General features: G+C 41.3%; 1 protein-coding gene across 4 annotated transcripts in view; it reads left to right on the plus strand.

The window, feature by feature from the left end:
- The first annotated feature begins 1039 nt into the window (after positions 1 to 1039).
- The window catches only part of LOC122066291 (lysM domain receptor-like kinase 3), a 51219-nt gene continuing 33043 nt past the window's right edge, over positions 1040 to 19215 (plus strand). For 3 of the 4 annotated variants that reach the window (XM_042630110.1, XM_042630111.1, XM_042630112.1), the window contains exons 1-2: positions 1041 to 1958; positions 4792 to 4869. In XM_042630110.1, the coding sequence (XP_042486044.1) occupies positions 1370 to 1958; positions 4792 to 4869 (667 nt within the window). In that variant the 5' untranslated portion in view covers positions 1041 to 1369. Of the gene's footprint in view, positions 1959 to 4791; positions 4870 to 19215 lie in introns of all 4 variants that reach the window. The other variant, XM_042630113.1, reaches the window with a different exon arrangement.

Consider the following 19215-nt stretch of genomic DNA (forward strand, 5'->3'; position numbering starts at 1 on the left):
CCGTCTACTCCTCAAGTCGGCCGATTTACATTAACAACCTCGGGGCGATTCTTTCCAGCGAAACCCTAAACCTGGACCGTCAATCCGGTCAGGTTTCAATAGGCCGGTTTTGGTCCTGTTTAATTGACTCCCATTAATTTAAGACTGCACCGAGATCACACAGTTTTAGCTAATTCGATCTCCCAGGCCAGTAATGACCTATTAATAATCGGTCGGTTGGTTCTGGTCTGTAACTGATCTTATGTTAATCGGGTGAATACATGCTAATTGTGTTATAAACAGAAGGATAAATAGATTAATTAAGTTATAAAAAGGCTTAAATGGTCTATCATCGGTATGAGTTGGAGCTCGTCAATCTACTATCAGGAACTACTAAATGATAATTGAAATAGGTCTAAGTTTGAGCCGGTTTCAACTTTGAATGATAAGGTACGAACGATTTAATCAATATAATTTATAATGAGGAAAAAAAAATATAGGAAGAACTCTTCTATGCAATTCCTAAGAGGCGAATATTGGTTTCATTATACCCAAGAAGAAAAAAAAACATTTGATTTCATAACTATAATGTCAATGTATACATCAACGTTAATACCAATTTATTGATCAATAAGATAGTGATACCTTGAACTGTAGTCCCACTCGCTAAACCTAATCTAAATTGGTCAATGGCTAAAGTAATTGCACGTGAGAGTGTTGCCTTTAAATCAGCGCTCATTAACTTCTGTTCTTGGACTACAATTTGGTTACTTTTGGCTGTGACTGATACACTTCATCCAGCAACAGTTAATGAGCAATTTAATAGCCCATAATGAACCAGTACATCCGTGAACCGGGCCCCCCCTTTGTCTGTCAGATCGGACATTAGAGTAACTGTTGGGTTTTTGGCGTTGTGGTAATAATGGTAATTAACAGCTATAAAAGGGGTGTTTATAAGCTGTCTAGTACCTCCCGAAAAATCTCCCGCGGTACTCTGTTCCTGTTCTTGGTTTTTTCTTAATCTCGTCGCTTTCAATTTTACAGTTCACCAGTTTGGTGTTATCGTCTTGGGGGCAAAACAGCTAAAACCAAAAATGGAGAATTTACGGTCTCCTTTCATCTCTCCTCCTATCCTTCAATCCTCCTCTCATTTATTGTTCTTCTTTCCCTTATTTCTACTTAAAACTCCTCTACCAACTGTAATGGAGCTTTCTTCTGCTCTTCCGTACCAGAGCTTTCGCTGTTTCTTCACTGAGCTTCGTTTCTTTCCATCTCTGCAAATCATGTAACGTGTTTCTCCTTTAATTTGAAACTCCAAACTTCTCTCTCCAATTCTCTGCAATCGTTTTCCACTCATTTCATTGAGGTTTCATTACTGATCGAAGCTTCAATGGAGGTCTTACGGATCTATATGTTGACTATAGTCTTGTTGGTTAATTTGCAATGCTTGTTTTCGGATAATACGCCATTGAACTGCTCAGATACCACTCGCTTATGCACGTCCTTTCTGGCCTTCAAGCCAAATCCGGACCAGACTCTGGCGATAATTCAGAGCATGTTTGATGTTTTACCACAAGATGTAACGGTCGAGGGAAACGCTTTCGGGTACTTGTTCATCAGGAAGAACTGTTCTTGCAGTGCTTCGATCAAGAAATACCTGACTAACACAACTTTTACGGTCAGGAAAGATCAAGGATTGGTCTATGAAATGGTGATGGAGGCATACAGTGGTCTCAGCTTCATGCCCAATTCGACACGGAAGGCGCGTTATGGTTCGGTGGTCTCCTTGCATCTCTTCTGTGGATGTTCGAACAGGTTGTGGAATTACTTGATGACCTATGTGATGCAAGATGGGGATACGGTCGATTCATTGGCCAGCAGGTTTGGGGTGAGCATGGATAACATTGAGTCTGTGAACGGAATTACGAATCCGGATAATGTTTCAGTTGGAGCCGTTTATTACATTCCACTGAATTCAGGTTAGTTTGTTCTTCATCTCTTGTTTTCGTCTTCTCTTGAAATTCCTACTTGGGTTGGCTCTACTTGAGAAGCTGCCATCATTAGAATGCTAGAGTATGTTGAATTGCAGCAGTACTTCTGGAGCAATCCTGCAAGTTTTTGGTCATTGTGGACCGACATAGAGAACTTATAGGGCAGATTAAGCTGTTCCTTTTCTTTTCAATGCGACGGTTGTAAACCCGTCAGATCAAACCAAACTGTGGACCAGATAACAGAGTTCAACAGTACCTAAGTAAACAAGTTCTACATATAAATGAACTTCATGGCAAACATGCTAGAGCCATTTCTTGTGGAACCCCTTTGGAGGATTTATATTTGATCAAAGTACAGTCCACTAAGTGTTATGGAGCAAATGTCAAACAAGGCCCTGTATTGTACGCAGGATGTAAACGCTTGTATGGAAAATTTTAGTTGCTTGGGATTCTCCATGATCGTGGTGCGGCACATTATGATCTCCATGTTGCTTAAGTCATGCTTTGTTCCCACGAACCAATAGGGTTTGTCATCAGAATGTTCATTTTCAAATGGGTAACTTCACTTGATTGTCTTGGATTGAGGAGAGAAAAACGTATAACATTCCAAGATCTTAGGGTGGATTCTGCTCTGTGTGACATGAGTCCCTTGGTTTATTAGAGTTTTATTAGGGTTCTTGACAATCGTGTAGAATAGTCTTTAGGTTGGCTGGGAACCTAAGCTTCATTGAGGCTCCCCCTCAAATACTGTTTTAGTTGGGACTGGCATTCGTCTTTTTTTTATTTAGTCTTGAATGCCCTAAATCACCCACTAATATATGGTACCCTGAACTATAGCATACCTGCCTTCTTATTATTTTCTGCATGACGGCAATAAAAGCATAGATGAAATTGCGATTGAGGAAGTTATCCAAGAGTACACTGGCTGAATACAAGAGCAAAACAAAAGAGCAGAGGGGTTGTTGAATGAATGTTGCTGGCTCTAATGGTAGATGAAGAAGACTATCTGGTCCCACAAAAGTTCATTCTAAACAGAGTTGCCACCTCCCTTATGAGGTAAAGTAGATGTGTGAAGTGTTGAGATGAAGATCTTGAGTTACTTGTAGAACTATAATGTCGATGGTTTATGATGTTGTAAGGGAGTCCAACCATCTTGTGTGTGTTTGAGAAGGTGGAGAATGTGTCCTCTGTATATATGTCATGACAGGAATTGGAGAAAGGGGTTTAATACTCCCCCCCCCCTCTCCCCAAACCCAAAAATTCTGTGCATATGTATGATGTGAATAGAGAACCTAAATTATGAAGTTTGAAGGGCAGTGAATAAAATGACTTGTAGCAGTTTTGAGTGCCCTTTTGGCCATAGTTGTCACGATGTCAAGGCAACCAAGGCGTTGGAGGGCTACTTAAGCACTTAGGCGACAAGTCCCCCACCTTAAGAAGAACAAGGCAACCAAGTGTTATTTTTCATTTCCCTTCTTTTATACGTTATATAGTATGTTACATATACCTTGTGTCATAAAAAATGAACATTAAGCCATATCAAGTCATAAAAAATCAACAATAAACCAATCAAATCATAAAAAATAAGAAATAAGTTACATTAAGTCATAAAAAATCAATATTTAGAGATGATTTTATTTATACATGAGACATTTTGTATTAGGTAGAGTACAAAATGAACTTTCCAACAAGTCTAGAATTACTGAAATCTAAGTTTTAATGACAAAGTTATGTTCCGGTCAAACTTTTTAAAGTGCATGAATGCTGTTAAAATCTCCTAAATGAAAATAATATTATGGAAATCGAAACAAAATATTATTTTGCTGGACTTTTGGTTTTTAGCAATGTTTTACCATGATTAGATTTATAAAATTTTCAGAATTGAGAAAAACCCCAACATAAGAAATTTGAAAATCGTCTATACAACAAAGAATTCAGTTTTTGTTTTTGGACTGGGGGGTTGAATTTTTATCCTTTTAGAAATTTGAGTTTTAAACTATTTTTATTGGATTCAAATATGAGGGTATTTGCTTGTTAAATCATTTACTTAAGATATTATTCATAAATAAGTGTTTCGCCTTGTAGTACGGTGACGATCGCCCAAACTCCACCTAGACCGCCTAGATGCCTAGGCGACGGCTTGACAACTATGCTTTTCGCCTTTTCAAAGAGTTACATCTGACATGAGGGACATATTTTTCTTTTAATTTCTTCTTCTTCTTTTTCTTTTTATTTAGGTAATGTATTTTCCCTTGATCTTTGGGTGCTTATCAAAGCCTCTTCTGGGTACAGAATGATTCACTATCCCTGGAGTCCTGAAGTTGGATGCTTCTTTTCACAGCACTAAATGCTATGCAAATTTGTAATCTCTGTATCTTCTTCATTTTGCTTTCAAATTGCATTATTCTGTAAGCCACTTCAATCATATCAACAAAGCATGATATCATATACCTATATTCAATTGCCTATGGAGAAACTGTCAAAGTTCAGCTTTTCACTTGATCAGCTGCAGGCCTGGGGGTTGGGTTGGTGGGTGGGGAAAAGCTGATCACTTTTGAGGGCAAAGATGGCTGAACACCATGATGGTATGACTATCTATATGTATACCCATGAAAGCATGATATCATATACCTATATTCAAACGGCTGGCGAAAACATGGATTCCTCAGTCAAAGCAATCTTCATGTTTCAAATTTTTCAGATATTCTGCTTTGTTTTGTATCATTCTTTTGGTTTGTTGATTGTAAGTTGTGGGGTCATCCCCTTTGATTATCCTTACTTCGAGGCATCCCTTGATTATTGTAATAATATTCTTTTGTAGTTCCTGGTGAACCTTATCCTCTGGAGAAGGAGATTTCTCCTGCTCCTGTTCCATCGCCGCCTGTCTACATTATCTCAGGTATGTATGATTTATATTTTATTTTGTGGAATCTGTACCTCTATCTTGAACTTTATGTGGCACATTCTTAGACATGTAATAAGAAGAGGAAAAAATAACATGACTGTTAAATATTGTACCGGGAGGGGGAGTGCTTGTGTTAAGTCGAGAGTGGGAGTCTGTTTTTTTCCCCTTTACGAAACACATCTATTCAAAAAGAGGAGGCATAAAAGCCGGTACAAACCTCAAGAGTTCCTCTGGAAGAGGAGGCAACCAAAAACCCTCTTGGGGTAAGACAGGGCCCATTTTGCAACAGAGTGAGCCACCCCATTGACATCTCTGCTGATGTGAACAAAATTACAGCAAAAAAAAAAAAAAAAAACTCTTTCAGGGACAACAATGTCCTGAACAATATAAGCCATAGAAGGAGGGTGAGAGTAGGGGGAAGACTAACATCTTATGACAATAAGGCAGTCCGATAAGATAGTCACACAAGTAAGACCAACCTGCCTAGCTGAAGAGAGTGCCAATCTCACTGCCAAAGCCTCCCCAACCACTGCCGGCTCAAGGGCCGAGTTGTCCGATGCAATGAAGCTAATCCCATCTGAAGGTCATAAGCAATACAGCCCACTCCCAGGGCTTTTGGTCGAGAGCAAGTAGATGCATTTGTAAAAATGGAGAAACTCCTATGGGAAGGCACGAAAGAGGGGGATCTCCGGCCTCCCAGGACACCAGGAGAGGAGATACCTGGAATGAGAGAAACTACTTCGTCAACACATCTGTTCACCGATACAATCCAAGACTGGAACTGAGGGAGGGACTCATGGAAGCCTGGAAGTTTCTAGCATTTCTGATCTTCCAAATCTCTCACACAGTCATGGTATGAGAGGCGAAGAAAATATGCCTTTTTTTCTTCGAGACTCCAGTGATATTTCCCCATTTCAATATCCATTTCGAGAAGGAGAGATCCGGATAAGTGGAAACTCGCAGAGAGAGAGAATGTGGACCATGCTTGTTGGGCCATAGGGCAATAGAATAGTGCATGCTTCACAGATTTGAGCTCTAAACCACAACTAGCAGATGTCTCTGACTCAACAATGCGTCGCTGTGTCAGATTGGACAACACCAATAGCACCAATGCAGGCCTTCCAAAGAAAAACTTCACCTTTGGAGGAATATGAGAATTCCAAATAAGTTTCCAAACCTCTTTAGGGGTAGAGAGAGCTCTCTTTGCAGACTTGGACAAACACTGAGACAACTGAGCTTCAAGCCTGTAAGCAGATTTCACTGAGAAAATACCATTTGGTGAGGCCCCTAACACAGTCTATCCTGACATCCTTAAGAGCTTATAGGAATTTGAAGGATACACTCAATCTCAAAGGGGAGGAAACAAGCTCTCACCTTCAAAATATCCCACTTGGCTTGATCATCAATAAGCTCAAAGATTGTGTGGAAAGGACAATCAGGGCCGAGGAAGGTGAAGTCTGAACCCCTCAAGCGAAGGAACCCACGGGTCTTCCTAGTTCTGAATAGAGGGATCATTTCCCACAATCCACATAAGACCCTTCTCGAGGAACTGCCTACCATGCACAAGGCTCCTCCAAGCCCAAGAGTGGGGATTTCCCAGCTTAGAACTCGAGAAGTGCCCATACAGAAAGTATGTTCTCTTCAACAGTCTCTCCCATAGAGACTCACCATTGATAATAATTTGCCATCCCATCTTTGCAAGGAAATCTTGATTCTGAATCTTTAAATCCTTTATTCCTAGGCCACCATCAAACTTGGGGCGACACAGACAATCCTTTGCCACCCAATGGATCTTCCTCTCATTCTTTTTTTGACCCCACAAGAAGCTACATTCCGCCTTCCCAATCTCATCAAGCGCCATTGGGAAGTTTGAAATGGGACATATGGTAAGAGGGAGTAGGCCACAGAATTCAAAAGAACCACTCTTCCTGTGGGAGATAAAAGATGCTTCTTCCATCCTGCAATCTTAAAAATTGTTCTATCCTTTATATGCTGAAAAGAAGCTCTCTTGTTTTTTCGATCTCCGAAGGTAGGCCAAGGTAAACATCCGGATGCACCAAGCCTTCAACCTGAATAAGTCTACCAAAAATACGCCGAAATCTAATTGGCGTATTTGGGTTGAAAGAAGCAGAGGACTTATGACCATTTACCTCCTGACCTGAGGCCCAACAGTAGAGAGCAATGGCATCCCTGAGACTTCTAAGTGAGCCGTGATTAGCTTGAAGGAACGTGAGACAATCATATGCGAAGAAGGAATGAGTAAGTTGTGGACTTGAATACTTGATCCTCATACCATGAAGATTTCCTCTAGCAATTGCCCCAGTGATCAAGGAAGTGAGACATTCAGAACATAACACAAATAAATAGTAGAGAGAGGGTTTCTCTGTCTTAAACCACTCGATGGGGTAACCAAGCCTTTTGGGACTCTATCTAAGAGGAAGGAGTAGGACACGGTACTAACACATTGATGAAGAAGCTGCACCCACTTGTCGCAAAAACCCATCTTTGCAAGAATACTAGAAAGGGAACTCCACTCAATCCTGTCGTACAACTTTCTCATATCAAGCTTTACAGCTGCAACATAGTTTCTTCCCTTCTTCAAGTTCTTCATGTGATGGAAGGCTTCGTAGGCAATTAGAACATTCTCAAGTATGCTTCTGCCTTCCACAAAAGCCGTCTGCTCAGAAGCCACAATTTGATCAAGGAGTTTTTTCATTCTTCTAGCAAGGACCTTGGCAAAAACATGTACACCACATTACGTAAGCTAATATGCTTGAATTGGTCCACTCTCTCCGCACCCTTGACTTTGGAGTTAGCAAGATATAAGTTTTATTTAGGTCCTTTAGCCAGAGCCATGACTCAAAAAAGGACCTCATAGCTTTACAAATATCTAAGGCAACATTAGACCAATAAGATTGGAAGAACACCCAGGGGGAGCCCATCCCGTCCAGGGGACTTCAAGGGCTTCATTCCAAAAACCACTTCTCTCACTTCCTCATCAGAAATAGGAAGGCACAAAACCTTATTCATCTCATCAGTGAAGCTAGGTCTTATGTATTGAAGAGCATCGCCCATTGGTGGATCCTTGAGAAGAGTAAAGATCTCTAAAGAAGGTGAAAATCTCTCTATCAATGTCTGCCTCATGCTCAAGCCATTCACCATCCAAGGATCTCAGCCTTCTGATTTTATTTTTACACCTTCTCTATAAGGTAGATTTAAAAAATATTGTATTTCTATCCCCACCTTTTAACCATTGAATTCTTGACTTCTACTTCCAGTGAGATTCTTGTTGATCAAGAATGAATTGAGGATGCCTCAGCCTCCGACTTTGCCAAATTAGGATAACATGGCATGCTTTGAATATGACTAATTTCCTCCATCTTCTTTGACACTTCCTGGTCCACATCTTTAACATGAAGCTTCTTGCCAGACGAGATCTCACATCGCCAATTTTTTGTTGACCTTGAATGCGGTTGATCCTTGCCAATCTGATCTTGAACCATCCACAACCTCCTCACACCCTAGGAGACTCCTCCATCTATCCTCCAATCTAAATAAATGTTTCCCAGAAGGGGGAAACGTTTTCAAGTCAACAACAAGGGGACTATGGTTTGATCCACATGCTAGCTCGAGATAGACACCTGCATAAAAAATAAACCTCTCCTTGAAGGGGAGCAAAGAGACCTATCCAGTCTTTCTTTAATAAGCCCATGACTCCATCTGCGGTTGGACCAAGTGAAGAAGGGCCCATTTGATCCTATGTCCATAAGAGAAGAAGAGACGACAAGGGCTTGGAACCCAGAGATCAGCTTACTCTTCCTCCCTGCTTCTCAACTGCAGCAAGAACTTCGTTGAAGTCACCACACAACAACCAAGTGCTAACAATTAAAGAAGCCAGATCAGAGAGATGCTGCCAGAAGGTCTGCCTTTCAGAGGTTTTTGGCAACCCATAAATCAGAGAGAGGTGCCATCTAAAACCGGAACCCATACATACATTATAATCAATCAAACGTATGGAGATTGATAAAATCTGAACCTGGTTAACCGAATTGGAGCTTGAGCCGGCATAGTCTAAGTAAGTCACTTCCTTAGAACCCGGTCCATCGTCTTTGGGAGCTACCAGAGGCCTGTTCATAATCCCGATTTCGCAATCCACCTCTATCCGCACACATCTTTGGGGAGAAGGGACGAATCTCATGCTCAGCACAAGAGTGAATACCCTCACATTCGTGCCTCTGGTTACGTCTTTCAACCCAAGAGAAATAATCCAAGCAATGAGCATCCTTATGTCCCAGCCTTCCACAAAAATAACAAAAAGTTTCCAGTGTTCATATCTAAACTCCACATCAGTAATCAAGTCTATGGTCCTTTGCAGCTTTGCTCCTTTACAGAGAGCATTTCTCACATTGATCCAAATCAGGACACGGACGTAGTTCTGTGAGGGTTGGATGCCAGAGAAAATATTTCCTTCAATGGGTTTTCTAGCTCTTGTGGTGAGTTTTAAGGCAATAGACACAGTTCTATAGGCTGGAGGTAAATTATGAATTTGGATCCAAGTCTTCATGATCGAGAAGATATTGATGTTGTAACCTGGCAATCATTGAGAGGGGGGTGAATCAGTGAGTCTAATTCTGAAACCTGAATTGGCTTGAATGCTGACTTGGAAAACCTTGTACTACCTGTACCTACTCGCACACAGTTGTATGTGCACTCAACCTCTCATAGACGCTTTCAAGTGTGCACACCCATTCCACATTTCACGCACTTTATACAGTATAGACTATAAAGAAAGACCACCCCCACAACACAGGTTTTTTACGAGGTTCGGCAAGATGCTTACATCCCTGGAGTAGTTTCTATAAGGGTTTCATACCTACTCAATACACTACTTTAACTGCACCTACAGTTGGGAGCACCCACACCCAGTTTTCCCAACCTACAGTTGGGAAAGCACATGTGGTGCTGGTACAAATTGTAACACCCACTGCAAGGGAGCACCCACTCCCGATGGTTAGCACCCACTAAGCACCCAGTACAAGATACACAATCAAATGGGCTTATACAATATGTTCTACAATCAAGCCCAACCTAGCATATGTATATATCAATATCCACTATAACTAGCACGCATTCAACATTCTAAACAATGTATGTAAAGGAAGTCTAGAGTTAGAAAATGTGTGATGCTCTGCGAACCTTTACTGATCACTAGAATCTCCAACTTTTTTCTCTCAAGAGGAACTTGGTTTTTCAAGTGTTCATTGCAAGCATGAGCCCTCTCACTTTCTCTCCCCTTGTCTTCTTGAACATTTTTTTTTGGGTGAACAAATGTATTAAAGAAAATGGGGAGGGAGATTACAACCCTGGAAAGGGAAACAACCCTAAAAAGGTAACAAAAACCCACATGGGAAAAAACAGGAACAAAGAAGCCCATTCGACATCCAAGGCCCAAAGGGCTTCAAGGCTCACATGTCCAAAAAAAAAACAAATGCCCACATAGGCTTAAAAACAAAGCAAAGAAACCCATCCAAGGGTAACCAAGTCAAATCGGGTTAGGGTTTGCGGAGACCCTGACAACCATCTCTTCTCTTCATCAAACCAGCCACCAAGGGAGCATTGCCGGCGAGGGGGGCCACCGTATGGAGAGTGTTGGCCTTGCAGAGGGTCACGGTCGAGCTTGTAGCTGGCCTAACGGAGGTGACAACCACGATTGAGTGTTGGTCTTGCAGAGGGCGTTGGCGAAGCGGTTGTCGGCCAGCAAAGCTGGCAGCAAATTGGTAGAAGCCGACTGAGCTAGGCAGATAGAGAGGTTGGCCAAGCAGGGTTGGCGGCGAATGGCTGCAAACTATACGGGCTGGCAAGAGACCAAGCAACGGCGAGACAAGCCAGGAGGAGCAAGATGGTGGTTGGTGCGAGAGCCGGTAAACGAGATTGGAGGCAATGAGGATGCTAGTTGAGGGGAACCCAACGAGCTTTGAGATCTAGCAAGGATGGAGATTTGTGAGGATGGCGGGCAAGGAGGCTACTGGCCGAGCGGGAAACCAAACGAGCATAAGATTCAGTATAGATGGAGACCTACGGGGCTAGCGGCCAAGATGCAACTCCAATCAAGATGTAGCTCCTACAAGGGATGAAGAAGCAGAGAAAGGAAGGAGAGAAGGAAGAAGAGAGAGGGAGAGAGAGGGGCAGAGAGCGGGAGTGAGGGGATGAGAGAGAGAGATGGAAGAAAGAGAGGCAGGGGGAGCAGCCTAGCCATGAGGCCAGCCAGGATGCTCTAAGGCGACGTTTGCTTTTTTTTTTTCCTTCGCTTAGGGTTTCCTCCACTGAGAGAGTTTCTTAAACATTAATGCACAATGAAACCCGAGCTTGCTTTCTGCTCTTCTTTTCTCATTTCTCTTGGTTTGGAGTCAATGCACCATTAATATAGCTCAACAACCTCTCAAACAAGCTTCAATGGAGGGGAAACAACATCTCAAAAACACATAACCTCCTTCAAATGCTCATACACACAAGAGGAAGTTTCTCTCTTTAAAACAGTCGGTTTCACTTTCTTAAAATGCTGCTCTAAGCCTTCCAATGGATAAAGCACAAAAAACTGAAGAAGTAGCAACTTGGATGGACCAATTTGGCTATGTAGATCAAAATATATGACAGTTTGAAGTTGGGCTAACGAAAACTGCAATATTTTCATGGTGGCGCAAGGTACGGCGGCGAGCATCTCAGCCTTTGGATCTGTTCTAAAGGGTGCCTTAGATCTTGGCCGTAGGATTAGTCAAAAGGCTAGAAGATCTGGGCTGTTGTATTAGAACCATGTATCACGCATGACTCATGCAAAGTCAAAGGTTGACGTCATCGTTAGTGGGGTTGTCGACCAACCATTGGTCCAAACAGTAGTTAAAAGGGAACTGTCGGATTTGTGCTATGTGGCCAACTCCCAGTCGTCGATGTAGGATACCCTCATCTTCTCTTATTTACATAGAACCCCTCCAACTTCAAACTTTCATGCTAAAAGACCCCCTTGTTAGAAACTTCTAGAATTTGCACAAAAGTCCCTCAAAATACAAAACGTATGCTGAAACTCCCTACCATCATCGAGAGCTATTCTAATTCCAGATTTGGAATTTCCAAACCGGTTTCGCGGAAATAGCCATAACTTTTTCATACGACTTCGGATTGAGTCGAAGCGATGGGCCATGACACGATGCTCTACAATCTTCCAGAAGTCCCAATCATCAAACTCAGCGATGCAAAAAGACCAAATTGCCCTTGAACCTTACGGATGCTATAACTTCTCCATATGGTATCGAAACGGGACGAAACCAGTTGCATTGGAAAGAATAAAGTATACTCGTATCGTCACATGGAGGATCTGTCTTCCAAAAGAAATAATTTTCAATTCCGAAAATGTTAGAGATATTAGTTATGTTTCTGTAAGGGTAGTTTAGTAATTTTTCATGTTATGTTTTATTTTCCTTTTCCTCCTTAGTGTGGTATATGTAATTATTTCCCTCCTTAGGGAGGTTTGTGTAATATCTTGTAAATATATTAGTGAAATAATATGTTGGTGTTAGTGAGACTTCACTCACAACACGCACCATTCAAACATACCATCACCTCTCCTTCTTCTCCTTCTTCTTTAACTCTCATTTCATTCTTCCTCATCTACATATTCTAACTTGGTATCAGAGCACCTAAGGTTGGTTTGAGAGTCGAGCTACTAATCTCCTCCCTTCTTCTCTTCTCTTTGGAACCCTAGGTTACAAAGGAGTTCCAAGGAAAGGGACTTCTATGTGAGAAGCTTGAAGAAACCTTTTGAGAGGCATGCAAGGAGACCATGGGGACACCAAAGGGGTCTTTTCCTTCGAAGAAAGACATTTGAAGGCTGTAAAAAGCAAAACCAGGCCTAGGTAAGCTCACCGCCAGCCCTGGACCTTTTTTTCTCTTTCTCTCTCATTTGGTCAGCTTTGGAGCTGAAACCAGCCCATTTGGATTGCCCTAGGGTGTATTCTCACCCCTCTAAGTCTCGCTGCAAGCCTCCTTGAGTTGAGGATGTACAACTCAATTTTCTGCTGCTCACAGGGTACCGCCAACCCTGTTTTTGGTCCTTTTTTATTCTGAAATGTGGCTGTGATGCTTCCGACTGCTATGTGGTTGTGAGATTTGATGTTTTTTAGGGATATTGTGCTCTTATGTGGATGTTATGACCCTACCCCTTGAAGAAGGTAGATGGTGTGAATCCTTTTTTTGAAGTGTTTGCTTGGTTTGGCTGCTGGAATTTTTTTATTTGGTTCAAGAAAAAGAAAATTGGATAGAGTATGTACTCCCCATTGTGTTTGTGACTCCTCATCCACAACATGTCTGAAGATAGTGGACTTGGAGCTTTCTTTGGTGATGTTTCAGCCAGTGTATCAAGTGATGCTCCTCCTACTCCTATAGTTTTTGATAACCCACATACTCAGATCTCTATTGTGCAGTTGGACAACACCAACTATTTGGATTGGGCTCATTCTGTGAAGCTTTCCTTGGGGAGTAGGGGAAAGCTAGGTATGTTATAGGTACCATTAAGGCTCTTAAACCAGATGACCCGGCATATCCAAAGTGAGAAATTGAAAACTCCACTGTTATGACATGGTTAATTTTTTCCATGAAACCTGAGATTGGAAGAAGGTTTATGAGGAAAGAAACTACTAAGGATATTTGGGACAGTGCTACTAAAACTTTTGACCGTGTGGGTGACTCGACCAAAGTTGATCAATTACTCCAGAAGGTCATTGGCATGAAGCAAGGGGATAGGACCATTTCTGAGTACTACAACACTGTTATTAGTCTCTGGGAAGAGTATGATCACTATAGGGACCTTCAATTATCTAATCCTGAGGATGAAGCTAAGGTTTACCGGACACTTGAGAAAGAACGGGTTATTATTTTGCTTGGTGGGTTGAATCCCGAGTATGAACCGATCTGGATACAGATATTAGGCCGGTCTCCACTTCAATCCCTTAAAGTGTGTAGCTATTTGTAGAGTGAGGAGACCAAGCAGGTGGCCATGGAACATGTTCCTTCCCTTGAGCGGTCAACTCTTTCTACTATCTCTCATAGAGATTGGCGTGGTGGTAGCAGAGGCCAAGGCCCACACCGTGGGGATGACAGAGGCTGTGATTATTGTGGGTATACCAAAGAGAGATGCTGGGTTCCTCATGGTCGACCTTCTGGCATGCGTGGTGGTACTAGTGGTGCTTGTGGTGGACGTCGTGGGGGAGCTAGAACCCATAGTGTTGAGGCTGAGCATGCTACTATAAGGTTTGTTCCTAGCCCACAGACAAAGCACAGTTTCCCTTACTAGGGAGGATATTGTAGCATTCCTCAAGGTCATGTCTCATCAGAGTCCTCAGCTTTTGCCTTGCAGGTCTCATTGTCTGCCCCTTCCATAGCTTCATCTTGGGTTATTGATTCTAGTGCTACAAATCATATGACTGGTACGTCCCATTATTATGATATGTACTCTATTTGTTCCAGTAGAGATAAGGTCAGGGTTGCAGATGGCTCCCTTTCCTCCATTTCTGGTAAAGGCAGCGCTCCTATTACTTCTTCCATTTCATTTAATTTTGTTCTTCACGTTCTTGCCCCTACCCTTAATCTGAGTCACCTGATAAAATCCTTAAACTGTTACGTCACTTTTTTTCCTTATCATTTTCTGTTTCAGGATTTGGTGACGAAGATGATTATTGGCAGTGGGCATGAGGAGAAAGGACTCTACCTACTTGAACCTCAATCACCTTTTTTGACTACAGCTCAGTCTTATGTGTGTGGATGTACTGATGCCAGTTCTGTGGATTCTGTGATGTTATGGCATCAACGTTTAGGACATCCATCTTTTTTTGTTATGAAGAAACAGTTTGCCAAGCATTGTCGTTCCTCTTATCCTTATCATGGTAATAGATCTACTGTTCCTTTTCATATTGTCATTCTAATGTTTGGGGGCCTTTTACTACTACTTCTTTACTTGGTTTTGTTACTTTGTTTCTTTTGTTGATGATTTTTCCCGTGCTACTTGGACTGTTCTGATGAAACACAAGAGTGATGTGTATGATGCCCTTAAAATTTTTTATCATATGGTATGTACACAGTTTGACACCAAAATTAAAATTGTTCGTTTTGACAAAGGGGGGGAGTATATGTATGGTGGTCTTCAAGACTTTTTTTAATGATCACGGCATTATGCATCAGCTAGCTTATGTTGACACACCCTAACAAAATGGGGTAGCTGAGAGGAAAAACCGCCATTTGTTGTAGATCAGTAGGAGTCTCCTCTTTGGCATGCATGTTCTTAAAACTTTTTGGTCTGATGCTCTCCTTACTACTGCTTATTTGATCAACCGTATATCAACGCAACTCCTTTGCTCCAAAACTCCCTTGGACACCCTTTCTCCTCAGTCTTCTTCTTTCTTTCATCCCCTCAAAGTGTTTGGGTGTATTTGTTATGTCCATGTTAATAAGTTTTCTCGGACTAAACTGGACCCCAAGGCTCTTAAGTGTATCTTTCTTGGCTATTCCTTTACTACCAAGGGATACAAGTGCTATCACCCTTCTTCCAGACGAAGGCTCCTCTCTAAAGATGTCACATTCCTCGAGTCTGCACCCTTTTTTGCCCCTTATCAGCATCCTTTTCCGGGTGAGCATAATGGAAGTGAAAAGCTTACTGATGAGATCCCTTTTCTTGACCCGTTGCTTATCTTTCCTTTTATGTTTGACATTGGGAAACACAGAGGTGGATATTATTGATGTGGGTGATCATTTTAGAGGTGGTTGATGTAGGGATAGGTTTGACAAGCCAAACTAGACCCAAACAACAGGATCTTGTAAACCAAAGAACAACCAAGAACCCAATATACCAGCAATAATAAATCAGCAAAAAGCAATAATAAATCAGCAGTCCATCGATCTCAGTCCAGCAGTATTGATCACGACAGAACAACAGTAATTAAATAAACATAACCAGGAGCTTCATATGACTCTTAGAGGTCCGAATCAACAAGACTCCACCTTATAAACATGAACCTCATGTCAAAAGATCAACAGAAAATAAACCAGACTAGTCAACCACCATTCTGGTCACTGCAGTGCACTAGAAGATAGAAATCAATTAACACAGATCAGCCCTATCGATCTCAGAGTTTCAGAATTTCTGTAGCTGAATAGAGACCAGGAAAAACAGAGGCTTAGTGGTCCAATAATAGAGGCTGAACCATGAACAACAACTACCAATTTTAATACATCAACAGCTGGAACAATCGAACCAGAATTCTGGACAGAAGTGAGTTAGAACAGAGATCGACCAGATTAGAGAGATTTAATATATCAGACAATCCCCTGGTCAGATTACTCTAAAAATTGGATCGAGTCTTCCATACAGCAAGGGTAACACTCGACCAGAAACTCAAAGCCATCGGGTGGCCAGAACTCCAAATAGACTAGGTCGACAGAATAGGAAACAGAGAGTTTAATCCAGAAATTTCTGTAGAAAAATTCAGATTACTTACCTGAGATGGCTGAAGAAGAATAGTAACAATAAGAAGAAGAAAAAAAACACTTGAAAAGAACCTCTTGGGCTTCACACCGCAAAGAGTCAATTAGATCAAACACCAATTCCATCAGCCTTGATCAAACACAAGACAACTCTTCATGAAGAAGACAATAGCAACATCCATTATTTTTTATCAAAATCATTCTAGGCTTTTAGGAGCCTCCTCTTTTTTATCTATAATGTTAATGGGGGAGGGAATTACAAAATAGAAGGTTCCTCAAAAAGGAAACTAAATATTCTCCTAATACAATAGTTACTAAAAACTGAAATTAGAAACTAGTTGAAAAAGGAAACTAAATACTAATGATTTGACTCAATTAATAACTTGACTCATAAGGAAACAAATATAAGTCAAATCAAGCCCAACTAAAAAGGAAACTAATGAAAATGAAAACTAACTATTAATCCCGTATTCAATCTTAGACCCCCCCTTTTAGACCTATGAAAGTGGCCTATTACACTCAAAACACATGGGATCAAAGGCCCAACATGTATGGAACCCAAACATAAGCTTATTCCTAATAAAACAAGCCTATTTTGGTAATTAATTTGCATCAACTCTCCCCATCTTGAAAAAATTTGTCCTCGAATTTTGCAGTGATAAGGAGGAAACAACATGTGCGTAGCAACTTTAACCATTCCCAAACATAATTCTGGTTGCTTGTAAACTTGTGGAATGTAGTCTTCAAGGCGTGGAGCTTTCTCTTCGAAGAACCATGATGGCATAACAAACTCTATTTGCTCGACCTTTGAATCAATACCAACAGTGAATGTTGTATGAATAGAGTCATCAATGTTAGTAACCTTCTCATCAAGGATTGGAACAAACTTTTCCTTCTCATCATGAATCTCAAAGACTTGTTGTAGAGTGATCTCAACCACTACCGCATCTTCCACGTCTTCAGTCTTATCTACTATGCTCTCTTCAATGTAGAACTCTTCAGTTGAATCTTTTATCTCTTGACCTTCTGTTTTTGAAGCTTTAAGAACCATTTCTTCAATGTGAACTTTGACTTCAAGTTCTTTTGGTTTGAATAGAGGTATCTTCATTTCACATAGAGGAGTTGTGGGTCTTGGGGGTGTTGAAGTGTTAGGTTTAGTGGCTGGAAAATTCTTCTTAACCTCCCTAGCTTGCTAACCAAACCTTCTACCTGGCTGTGCCATAAGTTCCTTTGCTCGAAGAGCCTTGTCAAAGCAATTTCTCACTGTATACACATCAGCAACACCAATTCTTCTATTAATTTCAGCTCGTAATCCCAGTCGAAACTGAGAAAGTAATTGCCTCTCATTCTTCCTAATGCCTATGCGAGAATAAAGTGCATCAAACTTATTCATATACTCCACCACAGTCATATTTCCCTGATGAAGAGAGTTCAGATGGTCTTGTATACGAGCTCTGAAATTACGTGGCAAGTACTTATCAGATAGTTCTTGCTTCATCTCTGCCCATGTAGTAGGTTCTCTACCACGGCCCTCCAGTTCATACTCATAGGTTCTCTACCAATCACGGGCAGCCTCAACTAGCTTGGCACGAGCTAGTTTCATCTTCCGTTCCTCAGGCAAGTCATAATAATCAAAATAATCATTCAGAGCAGCTACCCAATCATAGAACAATTGGGGGTCATGTCTTCCATCAAACTCCTTCAGAACAAGCTTGACTTTCTGTGAATCTCTAGAATACCTCTGTTGCACGGGACGCTCAGTCTCAAAATATCCTCTTACATGCTCTTCAAAAGTAGGTTGTGCTATCGGAACCCTTTGTGGTGCTCTCAGATTAGGGTTTGCTCTCCTGTTAGTCAACTGAGCAACTACATTCAATGGGGTTTCTACTTCGGGTGTTGTACGTGAATCGCCAGTAGGCAGTTGTGGTGGGGTTTCTTCATTCAACAACCTGGCATTCGATTCAGCCTTCAATTCAGTTTTCCATTTTTGTAGAAACTCCATAATAGAAGCTAGGGTGGGGGTGTTGTTCTCAGCCATGCTCTGATACCACTTGATGTAGGGATAGGTTTGACAAGCCAAACTAGACCCAAACAACAGGATCTTGTAAACCAAAGAACAACCAAGAACCCAATATACCAATAATAATAAATCAGCAAAAAGCAATAATAAATCAGCAGTCCATCGATCTCAATCCAGCAGTATTGATTAGGACAGAACAACAGTAATTAAATAAACATAACCAGGAGCTTCATATGACTCTTAGAGGTCCGAATCAAAGACTCCACCTTATAAACATGAACCTCATGTCAAAAGATCAACAGAAAATAAACCAGACTAGTCAACCACCATTCTGGTCACTGCAGTGCACTAGAAGATAGAAATCAATTAACACAGATCAGCCCTATCGATCTCAGAGTTTCAGAATTTCTGTAGCTGAATAGAGACCAGGAAAAACAGAGGCTTAGTGGTCCAATAATAGAGGCTGAACCATGAACAACAGCTACCAATTTTAATACATCAACAGCTGGAACAATCGAACCAGAATTCTGGATAGAAGTGAGTTAGAACAGAGATCGACCAGAATAGAGAGATTTAATATATTAGACAATCCCTTGGTCCGATTACTCTAAAAATTGGATCGAGTCTTCCATACAGCAAGGGTAACACTCTACCAGAAACTCAAAGCCATCGGGTGGCCAGAACTTCAAATAGACTAGGTCGACAGAATAGAAAACAGAGAGCTTAACCCAGAAATTTCGGCAGAAAAATTCAGATTACTTACTTGAGATGGCTGAAGAAGAATAGTAACAATA

Source organism: Macadamia integrifolia, unplaced genomic scaffold (assembly GCF_013358625.1).
Source record: "Macadamia integrifolia cultivar HAES 741 unplaced genomic scaffold, SCU_Mint_v3 scaffold2322, whole genome shotgun sequence".
Lineage (NCBI taxonomy): Eukaryota > Viridiplantae > Streptophyta > Magnoliopsida > Proteales > Proteaceae > Macadamia > Macadamia integrifolia.